Below are 16804 nucleotides of genomic sequence, written 5' to 3' on the forward strand. Positions count from 1 at the left end.
AAACACCCACACTCTTCCAAAACTCAATCAGGAGGAAATAGAAAGCTTGAACAGACCTATAACCAGCGAAGAAATTGAATCGGTTATCAAAAATCTCCCAACAAATAAGAGTCCAGGACCAGATGGCTTCCCAGGGGAGTTCTACCAGACGTTTAAAGCAGAGATAATACCTATCCTTCTCAAGCTATTCCAAGAAATAGAAAGGGAAGGAAAACTTCCAGACTCATTCTATGAAGCCAGTATTACTTTGATTCCTAAACCAGACAGAGACCCAGTAAAAAAAGAGAACTACAGGCCAATATCCCTGATGAATATGGATGCAAAAATTCTCAATAAGATACTAGCAAATCGAATTCAACAGCATATAAAAAGAATTATTCACCATGATCAAGTGGGATTCATTCCTGGGATGCAGGGCTGGTTCAACATTCGCAAATCGATCAACGTGATACATCACATTAACAAAAAAAAAGAAAAGAACCATATGATCCTGTCAATCGATGCAGAAAAGGCCTTTGACAAAATCCAGCACCCTTTCTTAATAAAAACCCTTGAGAAAGTCGGGATAGAAGGAACATACTTAAAGATCATAAAAGCCATTTATGAAAAGCCCACAGCTAACATCATCCTCAATGGGGAAAAACTGAGAGCTTTTTCCCTGAGATCAGGAACACGACAGGGATGCCCACTCTCACCGCTGCTGTTTAATATAGTGCTGGAAGTTCTAGCATCAGCAATCAGACAACAAAAGGAAATCAAAGGCATCCAAATTGGCAAAGATGAAGTCAAGCTTTCGCTTTTTGCAGATGACATGATATTATACATGGAAAACCCGATAGACTCCACCAAAAGTCTGCTAGAACTGATACATGAATTCAGCAAAGTTGCCGGATACAAAATCAATGTACAGAAATCAGTTGCATTCTTATACACTAACAATGAAGCAACAGAAAGACAAATAAAGAAACTGATCCCATTCACAATTGCACCAGGAATTTGAAGATATGTACGGAGAGATATATATTTAAAGGAGACTTAAATTTCTACTCAGAAGATTTTTTAAATCACTAATAATTTGTATTTACCTATGCATTTCTCCCTCATGATCTCCCCAGTCAACCCCTCAAAGGTAACTATCCTGATCTTGGTATTTCCATTTTCATGCCTTTTTAAAAGGTTTATCCTACGTATATGTGAATGCCTAAACAATATATTCTTTTGTTTTACTTGTTCTTAAGCTTTGTATAAAGGGCATCACACTGTGTGGTATCTTCTGGGACTTGTTTTTTTCCCTCAAAGTTATATCCCCGATATTTTTTATGTTGCTTCATTTTAACTATGGTTTGTTAATTTTTACTGTCGTACTGTATTCCATTCTGTGAAAGTTGCACAATTTGTCCATTTTTCTGTTGGTGGACAACTGAATTGATTCCAAAATTTTGCTTTTACTGTCTGTAAGAGTTATGAACGTTATTATACCTGTCTTCTGATACACATATGCTGAAATCTATTTGGGGCATGTACACCCAGGCATTGGATTCTGGGTTACAGTGTATGCAAGTATTCAATTTTCCAGGATAATGGAGGTGCTTGTTACCTAGTGTTGATTCCAGAGGCAGCATCTAGCATGGCCGCATTGGGAACTCTGTGGGTTACAGAACCCTAAACTGCACAGGCCATAACCCAGACCCAGTGTAACAATTCCTCTTTTCCACCCCCTCCCAAACTCCCCGGGCTAGAAGGGCAGATGGAGACAAGTAAGAGCCCCTCGCCCCCATCCTTTCAGCTCTTGTCTTGCCTTCCTCATCCCTGATGATAGGAGATCCTCTCCCCGAGGCTTCCAACTTCCAAGTAGGCTGGGTCCCCTGGGCAGAGTCTGGAGATTTTTCTGATGCCAGACAAACCACTCATTCCCATCTTCTTCAAGATATATTCCCTTGTGCTGGTTCAACTCAATTCAACTAAACAGAATTTTAGAGCTTAACTATGCCTCATTAAACTAGACAGCAAAGAATCAATGAAGAACAAAGAGCTCACCCTCCAATGAATAGAAATAATAAGGATAATAACAAATCCAAATGCAGCGTGATGACAGAGGTGCACATAGACCCACGGTTGAGGAGCGTGACACCCATCTCAGCCAGCTGTATCCATTTCTTCCTTCTCCGATCTCTAATAGCTCTTATTATCTGTACGTGAATCCCTTGTTTAGCATGAGAGCTTGCAGGATGCATTCATGAAAATGATACCATTAGCTGAGATAAACTCCAAGTAGGATGGTTATAACATAGTATCTTTGGAGGTACATCCAGCACCGTCCTTTGGCAATTGAATTTCCCTGTTTTCAAAGCCACCAAAGTCATGGAATATCTCTGGTCATCATTTCTTGCAACTCCCATTCACAGTTATGAGTTGATCCTCCCACTGCAAAGATGTTTATGGGCTTTTACCAATTCCCAATTGCCTCCTGATCCTTCACCCTGAAGGTGTTAAGAACCACCAGAGAACATGAATTTTAGAGTACGAAGAACCACCATAAAACGTGTATTTAAGAACCACCACAAAACTCAAGTTTTAATATCCAGCACGATTCTATTCCTTTGTTTCTTTGTGGCATGTCTGGAGAGATCACAAATCATTATGGGTCAAAACTGCACAGAATAAATGGCACAAAGAAAGAATAGAGCAGATAACATCGTACCACATGATTTAGGATAACATGGGAAAATGCGTGCTGGCTGAGGTCATTGTTAAATGGTGTGCTAACCCACCGACCAAAGGTTATCGTAAAAGCTGTCAAGCTATCTTTCATTGGCTGTGAATGCACAGTAGCAGTCCAAATGTAGAAAAAAAAGTCTTATTATGGTACCAAAATAGACATATGTATTTTTTTAAAGAAAAACATTTCAGACACAAGTGTATTAAAACCCATAATTACTGTTCTGGCAATGTTATGCTCAATCACATATTTCTGAGTCCAGTAGGATCCTGCAGGAAATTTTCCAATACCCTGCTTTAACTGTTTGATGGGAAAGGGTATTACTGCTTCTCTATCCCAAAGTCTAAACCCTCTACAGGCAGGGACACTATCTTATGAGTATACTTAACAGAGAACAAACTTTGGTATGTGGTGGAGGCCAACAAAATACCAGCATGTAATCAATATTTGCTGAACGATGCTGGAGGGGGGCAGCCAGCAAAGAGGTAAAGTCCCACCCCAGAGCCTAACACCTAGCTTCCACTAGGTTGAAGTTTCTCAATCTCAGCACTACTGACATTTTGAGCCAGATAATCCTTTGCTGTGGGGGCTTGTCCAGTGTGTGTTTCCTGATGTGTAGCAGTGTCCTTGGTTTCTACTCACTAGATGCCAGTAGCACCCCCCCCCCCACTCCGCAATGTGAAGACCAAAAATGTCTCCAGACATTGCCAAATATCCCCTTGGTTGGGGGTCGGGGTTGCCTCCGATTGAGACCGCTGCACTAAATCCATATCATTGATTTTCTTTCAATCACCAGATTCTGGTCTGGGCAGCAGAAGGCAACTCCTGGTTTAGAGACAACAGGATTATGTTGTCACATTGTGAGAGAATACACAATTCTAGTTAGACTCCAATGATCGCCTTGTGCAAATTTACATCTACTCATCTGTCTCTGTTACTCTACCGTAACACTGGGCAATTTGTGAAGTTATTTGTGGGTATTATGTGTATGTATAGGACAGAAAGAGGAAAGGTAGAAAAAGTTGAGTTTATCGGGAGTAGTTGGGCAAAACTGCGAGTGGATTGTTTACTCCTATTTGGCATGACTCTTTGTGGTCTCAAGCTTCAGGTGGCCAGATAAGTCCCTCAGCTCCATGACCAGGTGACCGAGGAGAACTCTCATATCCTGCATTTGTTTGAGAAGAATGCCCATCTGGTGATTCAGATGGGGGTCTGGCACCCGCAGAGGAGAGGAGAAGCCTGGATTCTTAGAAGGAGTGGACAGTGGAGGGTGAGGTCCAGGTGACTCGGTTGGAGTAGATTCTGGAACGGTCGATTTCTGAGGAGCTGGACTCAAGGTGGGGGCTGCAGTAGAGCTGGAGGGTCCTGCATTATGGGGTAGGAGGCACATGTAAGAGTGAAGTCTGGCTCTGTCCCTAGACTCATATTCATGGTCAATCTTTCTTGTTTTCTGAAAGTGGCTTTCTTGTTTTGTGTATGGGGGCGGGGGGAGGGAGATCTAATGACAACAGAGGTTTGAGGACCCCCTCATGGTCAAAGTTTGAATCTGACACTTGGCTACCTCAGTTTGAAACTCTTCAGTGATGAGGCATCAACATTACGGGCACATGCATATTAGCCTACTCTCAGAACGTAATTCCCTACAGCATGGATGTGGTACCTGGTCCTAGGTCAACCTCTTCACTATATGTGGCCTTAGTGCAACTCTTCATCTTTGTGCCAGCCTTCAGTGTTTTGAGGACACCTCTGCTGGCTGCTTGGGTCACATCCTCTTCAAGATGAACATCTTCCACCCCTCCCCATTATTTTTCTTACGACGTGGCTTTAAGCCCAGTCATTGCCCTCGTTACCTCCTCTGGGTATATTATATCAGGCCAAATGCAACCTTCTTAATTGGGGGTCCCAGAACTGAACACAAACCCCAGACGACCTCATCTTCATTCTAGATACTATGTTCCTGCTGATGCCCAGAGTTCAGGTAGGGAGCACAAGGCCTCTGAGGCAGCAGCTGTGGAGCTGGCTCAGGTCTTGGTTTGGTGAAGTGTGCACCATGGTGTGAGGGAGAAGTTCCCTGTCTGTGCTCTCTTCCATCTCTGGAAGACTCTGGATTATTGCTCCTGCCTCCTCTGTGTCCTTTCTTAACCTGTTCACACCAAACGCTGGCCCATGGGTCCAGTCTTCCTTTCCCTCACTTTTCACAAAGGCCAGACAAATACCTACTAACTTACCCTGCACCCGGATCTCCAGCTTGGAGCTGTGTTTCCAAACTTGGTTGTCCTCAGTGGCTGATTCACACCAGTAGGACCCAGAGTGTGCCTCTGAAGCTCTGGGGATCTGGAATTCTGAGGAGAGACCCCTGCCGCGCACTGTCCTGCCGTCCTTGTAGAAGGAGAAGAGGAGGCGGGCAGTTGACCTATGCAGGGGCAGCTTTGTCTGACAGCTCAGGGTCACTGGACCCCCCTCTTGGGGCTCAGCTGAGGGGGCGGCTCTGAGAAGTGGGGTTGGAAACAGTTCTGGAGGAGAGATGGGGGGAAAGAAGCACTCAGCCATCTTGCATTCATGCTAGACAAAGAACGAATACAGCAGATAACATTGTACCGCATGATTTAGGATAACATGGCAGAATGCGTGCTGGCTGAGGTCATTATTAAATGCTGTGCTAACCTACACGCCAAAGGTTATTGTACACAAAGAACCCCGTCACGTGTTCCTCTCCCTATTTCCATCAGCAATGAGCATTCTTAGAAAAGCTCCATTTGAACATTTGGAATCTTCTCTCTCTTCAAGTAGATGAGATTAGAAAAGACCCAGAGGTGGGCAAATCTGACAATGGTCCAGATGCCCAAACAGCGAACACTGGGGAACATGGATCTGTAGGATAGAGCTGCAGGAAGTGGGCGGAGCTTGGAGAGTGCTGGATGACTTGCGAACATAATGCTGAGATGATGCCCCTCCTGACGCCTAACCGGTTGCATTTGCCAGCAACCTGTTCCTTAGCCTCCAGTGATCTTGCTACATCCAATGAAAGACAGTCTTGGTCCCTCTGTGTCTCCATACCTGCCTCTGCTACAATATCATTCCCTCCAGGTCTCACCTTGGACCTTGATAGCCACGGAAGATGCTGTTTCTTGTCTCCCAGGACCAGGGCTCCTGAAGATCCCACTGCAGTGATAGTGCCCGCTGTCAGTCTGTTGTACCACGGCGATGGAGAATTCCTTATTAGGTCCAGGGGGTCCCAGAGCTGAGCCATCTCGGTAGAAGGTGATCTGGGTCAGTGGCCAGTCTTGCCAGGCCTGGCAGCGTAGAATTAGTGGGTCTCCTTCAAATATAGGGCTGACTGGACCTTGGAGAATCAGCCAGTCTGCGACCCAAAGCAAGAGCTGAGTGTGACCCCCTGCCTTCCTTGGGATTTCCCCCAGTGCTGCCCACACAGACCACCCCCCGACCCCGTCTAAAGTTTCTCAGGGACCCAACCCCTGGTTGGGATTGTGGAACAACTTCTCTAGGAGCTAAGACTGAGGAAACCCTCACTTTTGTGGGCTGAATATGGGGAAGAAGGTAGAGTAGTCTCCCCTTAACCACAGTTTGGCTTTCCATACTCAACTGCAGTCCAGAAGCAAATGATTGTCCTTCTGACATGTCATCAGAAGGTCAATAGTAGCCTAACGCTATATCACAATGCTCATGTCATTCACTCTCTTCATCTCATCACATAGGCGCTTTATCATCTCACATCATCACGAGAAGAATGAGTATTAGTACTATAAGATATTTTGAGAGAAGGAGAAGCCACATTCACATAACTCTTATCACAGTATATTGTTATAACTATTCTATATTATTAGCTATTGTTGTTAATCTCTTATTGGTCCCTTACTGTGCCTAGTTTACACTTTATCACAGGTATGTATGTATAGAGAAAACATAGTATGTTTAGGTACTATCCCCAGTTCCAGGGACCCACTGGGGGTTTTGGGACATATCTCCCATGGATAAAGGCGAGGGGCTACTCTATCCCATCCCATGGCCAATTTCCTGGGGGCACCCTCCTGAGTGGGCCGTCAGGCTGAAAGGACAGGGTTGGAAAATGGGAGAAAGAACAGGCCTGCACTGTCCCTCCTAAGACCTCACCGTAGGACACAATCAGATGGAAGGGTTCACTGAAAGTGTAGCCTTTGAACTGGAAGTCAACTTCCCTTGGGCTGGTCAAGTCCTCCTCAGTATCGCAGCTGCTGTCCTGGGTGCTGACAGGTCCTTCACACTGCAGTGTCTCAAAACTGGCAGCTGGGGAGAGCGTGGTTTGAGACCAGAAAACAATACCGTGACTTGGAAGAAGACAGAAAACTGCCTTCCACAAGGAGCCCTCCCTCTCTGGGGGAATCATCCTCTTCACAGTGATAAGGGGGAGACGCCAAAACCCATATGTGTCTCTTGACCCATACTTCTGACTTGATTCACTGGCTTCCAGGTGCTCTTAGTGAACGGACTGTGGTTTGGGGAAGAGGGTGGGGAGGGGATGGAGGCATGTGAACTCACCAGCAGGACATCCAGCCGCTGGTGCATGAAACCAGAAGCCAAAGACAACTATGACCCCAGAGCAGGCAGATGCAAGACAAAAGGGAAAGGGAGATGGTCAGATTTTGACACTTACTGGGTGCCGGACACTGCTGGGCACTTTTACACATTATTTTACTTAATCTTCACAAGATTTGTAGGTATGTGATTTCACTCTCATTTTATAACTCAAAAAGAAATAGGCTTAGAATAGTTAACTAACTTATTCAAAATTTCGAAAAAGAGAATGGAGCAAGAAAGTAAGGTATACCTGAGTCCAAAATCAGTGTTCTTTTTACTTCACTGTTTAGACTTGATCTACTGCAATCCTCGGACCTTCCTTGGGGGGGTGGGGGTTCTTCCATATTTTCATTTTCTTAACATTCCCCTGGCTCTTCATCCTTGAATATATCATCTACCCAAGAGCTTTCAGTACCTAGCTGTGTCTCCTTCTTCCTTGCTCTTCCTTTTGGGAGAGCTCTCCCATCTCTACCTTGATGTCCTCTGGACTTGAACTTTCCACGGCAACTCTAGAGCTCTCCCTATGTCCTTCTCTCCATCCCAAGCCTCTCCTCCCAGGCTGTACTGGTGACTATGGAACAATTCTTTCTTTACTTTCAGGTTAACACAGTTAAGGGTTTCTCACTGCATCTCTTCAACCATGGTTGACTCAGGCAAAGTAAATTCCATTTTCCCCATGTTCACGACCGCTTCTTGTCCCTTAATCCCTCTCCCCTTCTTCTGCCTCCACGGCCGTTCACATATATTCAAGTCTTCAATCTGTTCTTTCCTGGCCCACTTGCCTTTGCTCCCTTCCACTCCCAGAGTCCCAGTACTCTTCTTTGACCCTGTAACTTCTCCTAGCAAGGCCCTCTCCACTTCCTAATTCTCATTACACCGGTACCAGGTGTTTTCTTTAGCTCCGCTCTCAGGTCCCTTCACCACCCTGAGGCTACCTTTTTCAGTTCCTCTGCTGTCACTCAACTGGACTCCGCCGCCATTCCTTTTTGAAAATGAACTTGTGGGCTGCCAGGCACTTTCACTCAAAAAACTGTGGTAGGGTATTCGTCTCATTTTATGCATAAGAAAATGGAATTCAGAGATACAAAAAGTGAATTTTCCAAGGCGACATAGAGCTAGTAAGAACAGCTTGAAACCAGAATGTCTGCAGTTCTCGCCATAAGGCCGGCGTTGTATCGTCATATGGTCGCCCAGTCCTGTTTCTATGAGTTTAATAAAATGATTCAACAAAATTGTTGTGCAGGGACAGTGTAGATGTTAAAAATTCAAGCATGAACACGACAAGGTTAAAAAACAAAACCAATAAAGCATTGTCCCTATCTACAAATAACTCAGTTTGGTGGAAGGCACAGGCACATGAAGAGATTCTTTCAGCATGAGGAGGAAATTAATGACAAAGAGGTATGATAGGCAGCAACTGGGGCAGAAAGGAGGGTTCAAAGAAGGTTCCCTGGCGAAGATGTCACCTAGGCTGAATCTTTAGGGATACCAGGAAGTTTGTGAGTGAAGGGAAGAGACCATTTCAGGCAGTATAAGTAAAGCTTGGAGATAGATAAGAGTCCAGTGTGTGAATGAATTAATATAAGCAGGTTGGGGTTTATTACAGCATAATTTACAGGTAAGGGTAGAGGCTGAAGAGGTGAAATGGGGGCCGGCTATGGTGGGCCTTGTGTGCATTGGTTGCAGAGTGCAAAATCCATTTTAAGGACACAAGGCTGAGACACAGGGATTACTTAGGAAGTTATTGGACTATCCAAAGTCAGAAATGATGACGGCTTGTCCTAGGATACTATTAGTTCTGTTTCAAGGAAGGCACGGGCTCTAAGAACAGTTTGGAAGGTTCATTTTGCCAAACTTGCTGATGGATCCTATGCAGGGGACGGAGAGGAAGTGTCTAAGTTATCTCCCCAATTTTTGGCCTGGATGTCTGGGCGGATGCCATGAGCCAAGGTCAGAAATAGCGAAAGACGCAATCAGGAGAGGCGGGAGCCAAGAAAACAGGTGAGTTTGGCTCTGGTCATATTGTGCTGAGATGCCTGTGAAACATGCAGGTAGATACGTCTCGTGCAAAATTTGATCTTGGACTGAAACTCAGAAGCCCAATTAGGGGTGGAGATCGGGCTGTGGACTCTTAAATAGATAGCTGTAGTGGTAAAAAGTATAGAGATAAATGAGCTCACTAAGGAGATTGTGCGAAGAGAGAGAGGAGTAGGGTGGCAGGAATGCAACCGTAGAAAACACCAGTCTATAAGGGGAAGAGAGGAGAAGACACCAAAGGGACAAAGACAGGTACATGGAGTACAAGGAGAAAATGGTGAGTGGAACCCAGCTGAGTAGAGAATGCCAAGAAAGAATAAGTGACCAACACTGCCCAATGCGGCAGAGAAGTCCAGCAGGATAAGAATTAAAAAATGGAAAATGGTGCAGTCAACACAGAAGTCACTGCACCCTGGGCAAAGCTGATTCCAGTGGAAGCCAGACTGGGAGCACTGAGGCATGAGTGAGTGAAAAGTGAGGAAGTGGAGAAAGCAAGTGCAAACTACTCTTTCAAGAAATCTTTGAGAAGAAGAAGGAAAAGAATTGAGAGGGTAGCTAAATAGAGAGCATCATAGTCAAGGGGACTTTTAGAATGGGAAAGGCTTGCAGATTTTTATATTCAGAAAGGGCCATTCAAGCCAGCACACCGGACTTTGTAACGTCTATCCTTCATGTCCCACCTGAACATTGCTTCTTTGGGCCAAAGTCAGTCCATGTTTCTTTCCCTTGATCCAAGTCAGGCATATCTCTGTTCCCACACCAGCATTCAAACATTTCACTTACCCAGCAGCATCGGGCCTGCCCAGAGCATAGTAGGAGAAAAGTGGAAGGCCCCAGCCGTGCAGACACAGCCCAGCTTCATGGTGACTGTGTTTAGGTCTCCTGCAGCCTCTAACGCACTGATTTTCTTCAGCATGAAACCTCTCAAATTAGAAAAGAGGAAGTTAATCTAACTGTCTCATCTCCTTGCATCTGGGGTCTATTTTCAACTTTGTGATTGGCTTTCATCATTCAGATTCAGCTAGGTTGGCTCCAGCATCATTTACAACCAAAGGGTTATGGATGAAATAGTAACACTCTCAGTTGTTCAAGAATTCCCCCATAGAGCTCAAGACCTTCCAAAGCACCTAACTGTCTGATCTCCTTTTGGCCTTTGTGGCACTCTGGGAAGGGTCAGTGCACTAACCCTTCATCTCACTAGTGAAACAACAGGCAAGAAGCAGGAAATTGCTTGAAGGCAACACAGACATTCTCTGGGAAAGCAATGATGAGAATTCACATGTCCTGCCCTATCCTGCCGCAAGCCTTACGTGTTTCTAGTGACCAGAGTGACAGAGCGGGAAGATCAGTAATGGCACCCAATCAGATATCAGGTTAGTCCCTTGTAGGCTCCAACCATCCAAAGCCCACACAGATTTGTGCACAAATTTCTCTAGTCTCATGTCTCTGCTGGCTTTTTCTGTGGCACGATTAAAGCTGGATGTTCAGGGGCACTTGGGTGGCTGGGTCGGTTGAGCGTCTGACTTCAGCTCAGGTCACGATCTCACAGCTTGTGAGTTCGAGCCCCGCGTCGGGCTCTGTGCTGACAGCTCAGAGGTTGGCGCCTGCTTCGGATTCTGTGTCCCCCTCTCTCTCTGCCCCTCCCCTGCTCATGCTCTGTCTCTCTCTCTCTCTCTGTGTCAAAAATAAATAAACATTAAAAAAAATTTTTTTAACTGAATATCCAGTCTCAGAGGAAATCTGAGTATGAAGCAGAGAGAGCCCCCTGGGAAAGAGGAGAGGAAAGAAGGACATTGACTTCTAGAAGACACAGCAGTAAGCCCAGGGCTCAGGCCCAGGGCCAAAGCTTGAGCCACTGATCCTGAGGAAATCAGAGATAGGAGGCATCTGATAGCTTGAGAAACCTAAGGAGACGCAGGAATAAGGGCGATAGGGAGGCCCTAGCATCTCTCTTCAGCTCCAGGTGGCCTTATGGGAACCGTTGTCCTTGCCTCCGAATGTTTGCTGTTTGTTCAAGGCCTACTTAATGGCAGGGCCCAGGCCTCTGGTCACAGGGACCGCATTCCTCACCCCTCCCCAGCATAACACCCACGTTGAGATGAAACAAATCATCAGAAATGGGAGAACGCAGTCCTGCTTGAAGTCAGAGGGAGGGCCAGCGTGCCCTTTCAGCTGTGCAAAAACCACAGATCAGAGCAGACCTGTTGGCAACACGGCCATGAGAGAACGGATACTTCTCAATCTAAAATAAGCATTTAGAATAGATTTTCCATTTTCTGAGAGACATGTATTTTTGTGCAGGTGGCCCCAGGGACTCCAGTGGGGGTTGCAAATATGGGCGTGGGGAGAGTCAGTGAGGCAGTGAGCCCTGCAGCTGACGTGATGTGAAAGACTCTGAAGCCTCAGAAGAGGAAGAAAATTCTTGGCCGGATCTAATAAAAATTAAGAAAATGAAATGTGTTTAGATGGACCTCCACTCCTAACACTCCCTAAAACAGAGTCCCGGGGTTAGATGGGTCTTTAAGGGGCTTCTAAACCAACCACAAAGATCTTTCCCTCTCTTTGGCATCCTTTCGACTTAACTGCCCTTGCCACAGTGTCATGACTGGATAGAGACCCTCCTCTGTACCGTCTGCATCAACTCACGAGATCTCAATATGAGAAACGAGATGGCCTCTGAAGATGTGGGGCGAAGCTATCGTATTCTCCGCACTTAAATTCCTACGACGGTCTCTGGGAAACTTTACTCCCTTGAAGCCTAATCAATGAACTGGTTAGTGGGGAAAAGCCACCTCGGGCCTTGCGATGCACTTATGAAGACCGAAATCCAGTTCACGGAGGGAGCCCTGCCACCAAGATCATCCCAGAACCCTCACGGGGAACTGGGACAAGTCCCTGCCTTCACCCCATCCCAACACCAGTTAGGCTGCTGCCATTCCCAGCTGCACCTGGCTTGTCACTAGTGGGCTGGTGCTTCTTTTTTCTTTTTTTTTTTTTTATTGAGTAGGTAAAAATATTTATAAAGATGTGAAGGTCTAAAGACTAATGATGCAATATGCAGTTTTGTGCCCTCACCCAGTGGAAGAAATAGAATATTGCCATTATCCATGAAGTACGGTGTGGGTCCCTTCTGATGACACTTCCTGCCCCATGATCATCACCCACAATCCTGATGGTGTATCTGTCACTCCCTTTATTTTATCGTTGCATTAACTTTGTACTTTTGAACCTTTAATAAATAGAATCACATTATGTTGATTGTTCTGAGACTTGCTTTCTTCTTTTTTTTTTTCTTGTGAATTTCTTTTATTAGCCTTTTGCTGGGCTTGGACAAGAGGTCCTTAATTCCTTATCTGCCATTCTTCAGGTCAGGTGTGTGTGTGTGTGTGTGTGTGAGTGAGTGAGTGAGTGTATGTGTATAGGATGTTAAACAGGATTTTTTAAGAGTAGTTTTAGATTCACAACAAAATTGAGGGGAAGGTGCAGAGGGTACCCCTGTGTCCCCGGCCCATGCACAGACTCCCTCATTAGCAACATTCTCCCAAGAGTGGTACATTAGTTACAGTTGATGAACCTACATTGGTATATTACCATCACTCAAAATCCATAGTTGATATCAGGGTTTACTCTTGGGGTTATACATTCTATGGGTTTGGACAAATGTGTAATGACTTATATCCATTATTATAGTATCATACAGAGTATTTTCACTGCTCTAACCACCTTCTGTGTTCTGTCTATTCATCCTAAACCCTGGTAACCACTGGTCTTTTTATACTGTCTCCATAATTTTGCCTTTTCCAGAATGTCAGAGTTGGACTTCTACAGCGTGTAACCTTTCAGATTGGCTTCTTTCACTTAGCATTGTGTTTTTGGGTTTCCTCCATGTCTCTTTCTGGCTGGATCGTGCAAATATTTTTAGCCCCAAATAAAATAAATAAAACTGTGATGGACATTCCTGTACAGGTTGTCACGTGCACACTGACCTTCTTAATTAATCAATTATTTATAGTGAGATATCATTGGCATATAGCATATTAGCTTCAGGTGTACAACACAATAATTAAATATTTGCATATATCACAGAGTAATCACCACCTTACGTCTAATTAACATCCATCACCACACATAGTTACAAATTTTTTCTTCTGGTGACGAGAACTTTTAAGATCTACTCTCTTAGCCACTTTCAAATACACAATCCAGCATTATTAGCTCTAGTTACCACGCTGTAGTTCTTTTTTTTTTTAATGTTTTATTTATTTTTGAGAGAGAGAGAGAGAGAGAGAGAGAGAGACAAACGGAGCGTGAGTTGGGGAGGGGCAGAGAGAGACAGAGACACAGAATCCAAAAGAGGCTCCAGGCTCTGAGTTGTCAGCACAGAGCCCGCCGTGGGGCTCAAACTCACAAACTGTGAGATCGTGACCTGAGCCCAATTCAGACATTTAACCAACTGAGCCACCCAGGCGCCCCCACCATGCTGTCGTTCTATCCCCAGGACTTAGTAGCTTTCGTTTGTATTGAGTAATTAGGAGTAGACTGGCTGGCTCATGAGGTGTAGGTGTGTGTTTAACATTTTTATTTCTAAATTTTTACTCTTCTATGTAAGTAAAAAGTAAAAACGCGTGTATTTGTATAATTTGCATAATTTTTTTATTGTCGTAAAATACGCCATCTTGATAAAATCGAACATCTTAACTATTTTTAAGTATACAGTCCAGTGGTATTAAATACGTTCATCCATCCCCATAAGGCTTTCATCTTGTGAAGCTGAAACTCTGTCCCCATTAAACAAGAACTCTTCATCTTCCCAGTAGAGGGGCGATCACCTTTCGGCCTTCTGTCTCCGTAACCCTGACTACTCTAAGTACCTCACATCAGTAGACTCACTTCTTTTCTGTTGGTTTTTCTGAGCGTAGCCATCCTAATGGGTGGGAGGCAGTATCTTATTATAGTTTTGATTTGCATTTCCCTAATGATTAGTGATATTGAGCATCTTTTTATGTGCTTATTGCCCATTTGTTTATCTTCTTTAGAAAAATGTCTATTCAGGGGCTCTTGCGGGGGGGGGGGGTGGCTCAGTCGGTTGAGCATCCAACTTCAGCTCAGGCTATCATCTCACAGTTTGTGAGTTCCAGCCCTGCATTGGGCTCGCTGCCGTTAGCTCAAAGCCCAATTCGGATCCTTTGTCCCCACCCCACCACCCCCCCCCGCCCCTGCCCCTCCCCACTTACACGAACTCTCTCTCTCTCAAAAATAAATAAGCATAACAAAATAAAAAGAAATGTCTATTCAAATTCTGTGCTTTTAAAATCTGATTTTTAAAATCTGATTTTTCTTTGTTGAGTTTTAGGAGTTCTCTGTATGTTCTGGACATTAACCCCTCATCAGATTTATGACTTGCAAATGTTTTCACTCATTCTGGGGGGTGTCTTTTCATTATGTGGATGTTTTTTGATGCACAAAATTTTTAACTTTTAGAAAGTCCAATTTGTCTATTTTCCTTTTGTTGCTGGTAACTTTGGTGTCACACCCAAGAAATCAATGCTAAGTTCAATGCCATAAAACTTCTGCGCTATGTTTTTTTCTAAGCGTTTTATAATTTCAAGTCTATATGTTTAACTATTTAAGAAACCGTCAAACTGTTTTTTCAAAGTCACCGGGCCATTTTACAATCCTACCAGCAGTGTAGGAGAATTCCACTGTTTGTTCATTTCTTATAAAAGAAAGACAGAAGAAATAAAGGGAGGGAGGGAGAGGAGGAGGAGGAAAAGGGAAGGAAGGAGGAAAAAAAGGAGGAAGGGAGAAAAGGAGGGAGGCAGGGGGAGGGGAACAAAAAGAATACTCTCAGGTCTATTTCAGATTGTGCAGGTAGGTAGAAGCTGGAAGTGTCCGGATAAGCCAGACATCAACTGACATGCCCCAGATGCGTGTTTTTTTAATGTTTCTTTATTTATTTTAAGAGAGTGAGAGGCAGAGGGGGAGGGAGAGAGAATCCCAAGCAGGGTCCATGCTCAGCCCCACAAGGGACTCGATCTCACAACCGTGAGATCATGACCTGAGCCGAAATCAAGAGTCAGACGCTCAACCGACTGAGCCACCCAGGCGCCCCACAGGCATAGAGTTTAGAACATACATTCAGAAACCAAGCACAAGGATGCTCTGAGTCTCCCATGCACCAAGCCTCTCGCTCGATTGTTTCCCTCTCAGGGAGTGGTTCCAGTTCCTCAAGCAAGCCGATCCCTTGTCCCCAGGACGCTAGAAGTATGAGAAACTCATTCTGCTGCCAGGTGGGCCTGTTTCATGAGGAAAACACACATCTTCCTGGAAGATCGTGTCCTGAGCTTTTCCTTTAACTTGACTGCCGGCAGCAAATGCAAGAATCAAGGCTATTTCACGGAGGATAGTGCCCTGAGCTTTTTTCTCCTGGAGAAATTAATACTGTTTGAGGTTCTTGGGCCACAGAGGATTAAAAAAATCCGTATGCGTGTATTTTTTTCTTACTCCTTTTGTGATGGGTCTGCAGGCTGATCCAGCAAAACAGAGGAATTCTGAGCTGACTCCTTTCATGATGGGTCTGCAGATTCATCCAACAAAACAGAGGAATTCTGAGCTGCCTAGAGGTGCATCACAGAGGCAGGCCGGCTCCTGCTGGGGCCCAAGATGACAGTCTACCTCCCTTCTCTTGGCCGCTTTATTTGGGCCTGTCTTCAGTTCTCAGTTGCTCTGTGTATTGGTTAATGAAATGTGTTAGTTGAAATACATCTCTCAATTTCTTTGTTGAAGTAATAATTCTAGCAGAACCACAGGCTTCCCCCCCACAACACACACACACACACACACACACACACACACACACACACACATGAAAAAAACTCAAGGGTCAATAGAGCAATTTTACAAGTATTTATTCTGTGCAGGAATACAGAGATGTCAATTACCACATTACTGCCCAGGCAACAAAGTAAAAAATAAGATAACCAGATAGAATTATGGGTTTCCTTCTGAAGGGTCCTTTTCGCCGAACATGGCCATCTTTCAAGAAGTTCTTCCACAAGCCCCCCCTTAGTCACATTTTACTTCCATAACTAGAATTTAAATAAAAATTTGCAAAAGAAAAAAAATTAAAAACTTGATTAAAAGAAAAAGCAAAAAAAAAAAAAGTTTTACTTCCAAAGACAGGTTGATATTAACAGAAGAAGTTGGTAAACAATTAGGAATATTCACACAAGTCTCTTTTTCCGCTCAAGATAACGGGATTGATATTCCCATAAGTAGTCTTTACTTCGACACCTTCTCGAGTTGGATTCTTTGGGCCAGGTTTATGATACAGAAGGATCATGCTCCCTCTATTGATTCAGAAGAGAAGGGACATTTATTTCATCTCTTTTAAGGCTCCTTTTAATAGTTATGAAATCTTGCATTTTTTTTTAAGGTTAAAGCCTGCAATTTTGTTTGTTATCACTGTAAGCA

The 16804-nt window shown here is 44.4% G+C and overlaps 1 protein-coding gene across 1 annotated transcript; it reads right to left on the bottom strand.

Moving 5' to 3' along the window:
- Positions 1-2547: 2547 nt before the first annotated feature.
- FCRLA (Fc receptor like A) lies at positions 2548-10256 on the bottom strand. The gene is made up of 6 exons (XM_058700599.1): positions 10115-10256; positions 7256-7303; positions 6851-7003; positions 5814-6080; positions 4948-5232; positions 2548-4084 (listed from the first exon to the last, which is right to left on the bottom strand). Exons 1-6 carry the CDS (start codon positions 10245-10247, stop codon positions 3792-3794), a joined length of 1179 nt encoding a protein of 392 aa, XP_058556582.1. The 5' UTR covers positions 10248-10256; the 3' UTR covers positions 2548-3791.
- Between the last annotated feature and the right edge of the window lie 6548 nt (positions 10257-16804).

This window comes from Neofelis nebulosa, chromosome 15 (genome assembly GCF_028018385.1).
Source record: "Neofelis nebulosa isolate mNeoNeb1 chromosome 15, mNeoNeb1.pri, whole genome shotgun sequence".
In the NCBI taxonomy this organism is placed as follows: Eukaryota; Metazoa; Chordata; class Mammalia; order Carnivora; family Felidae; genus Neofelis; species Neofelis nebulosa.

What these genes read in the sequence shown, in the direction of transcription:
- FCRLA (XM_058700599.1), bottom strand. Translation starts at nt 10,247, where the DNA reads ATGCTGAAGAAAATCAGTGCGTTAGAGGCTGCAGGAGACCTAAACACA. An exon ending in AGCGGCTGGATGTCCTGCTG is followed by an intron (nt 7,004 to 7,255) that starts GTGAGTTCACAT and finishes CGCTCTCCCCAG; the next exon opens with CTGCCAGTTTTGAGACACTG. An exon ending in GCTGGAGATCCGGGTGCAGG is followed by an intron (nt 4,085 to 4,947) that starts GTAAGTTAGTAG and finishes CCCATAATGCAG; the next exon opens with GACCCTCCAGCTCTACTGCA.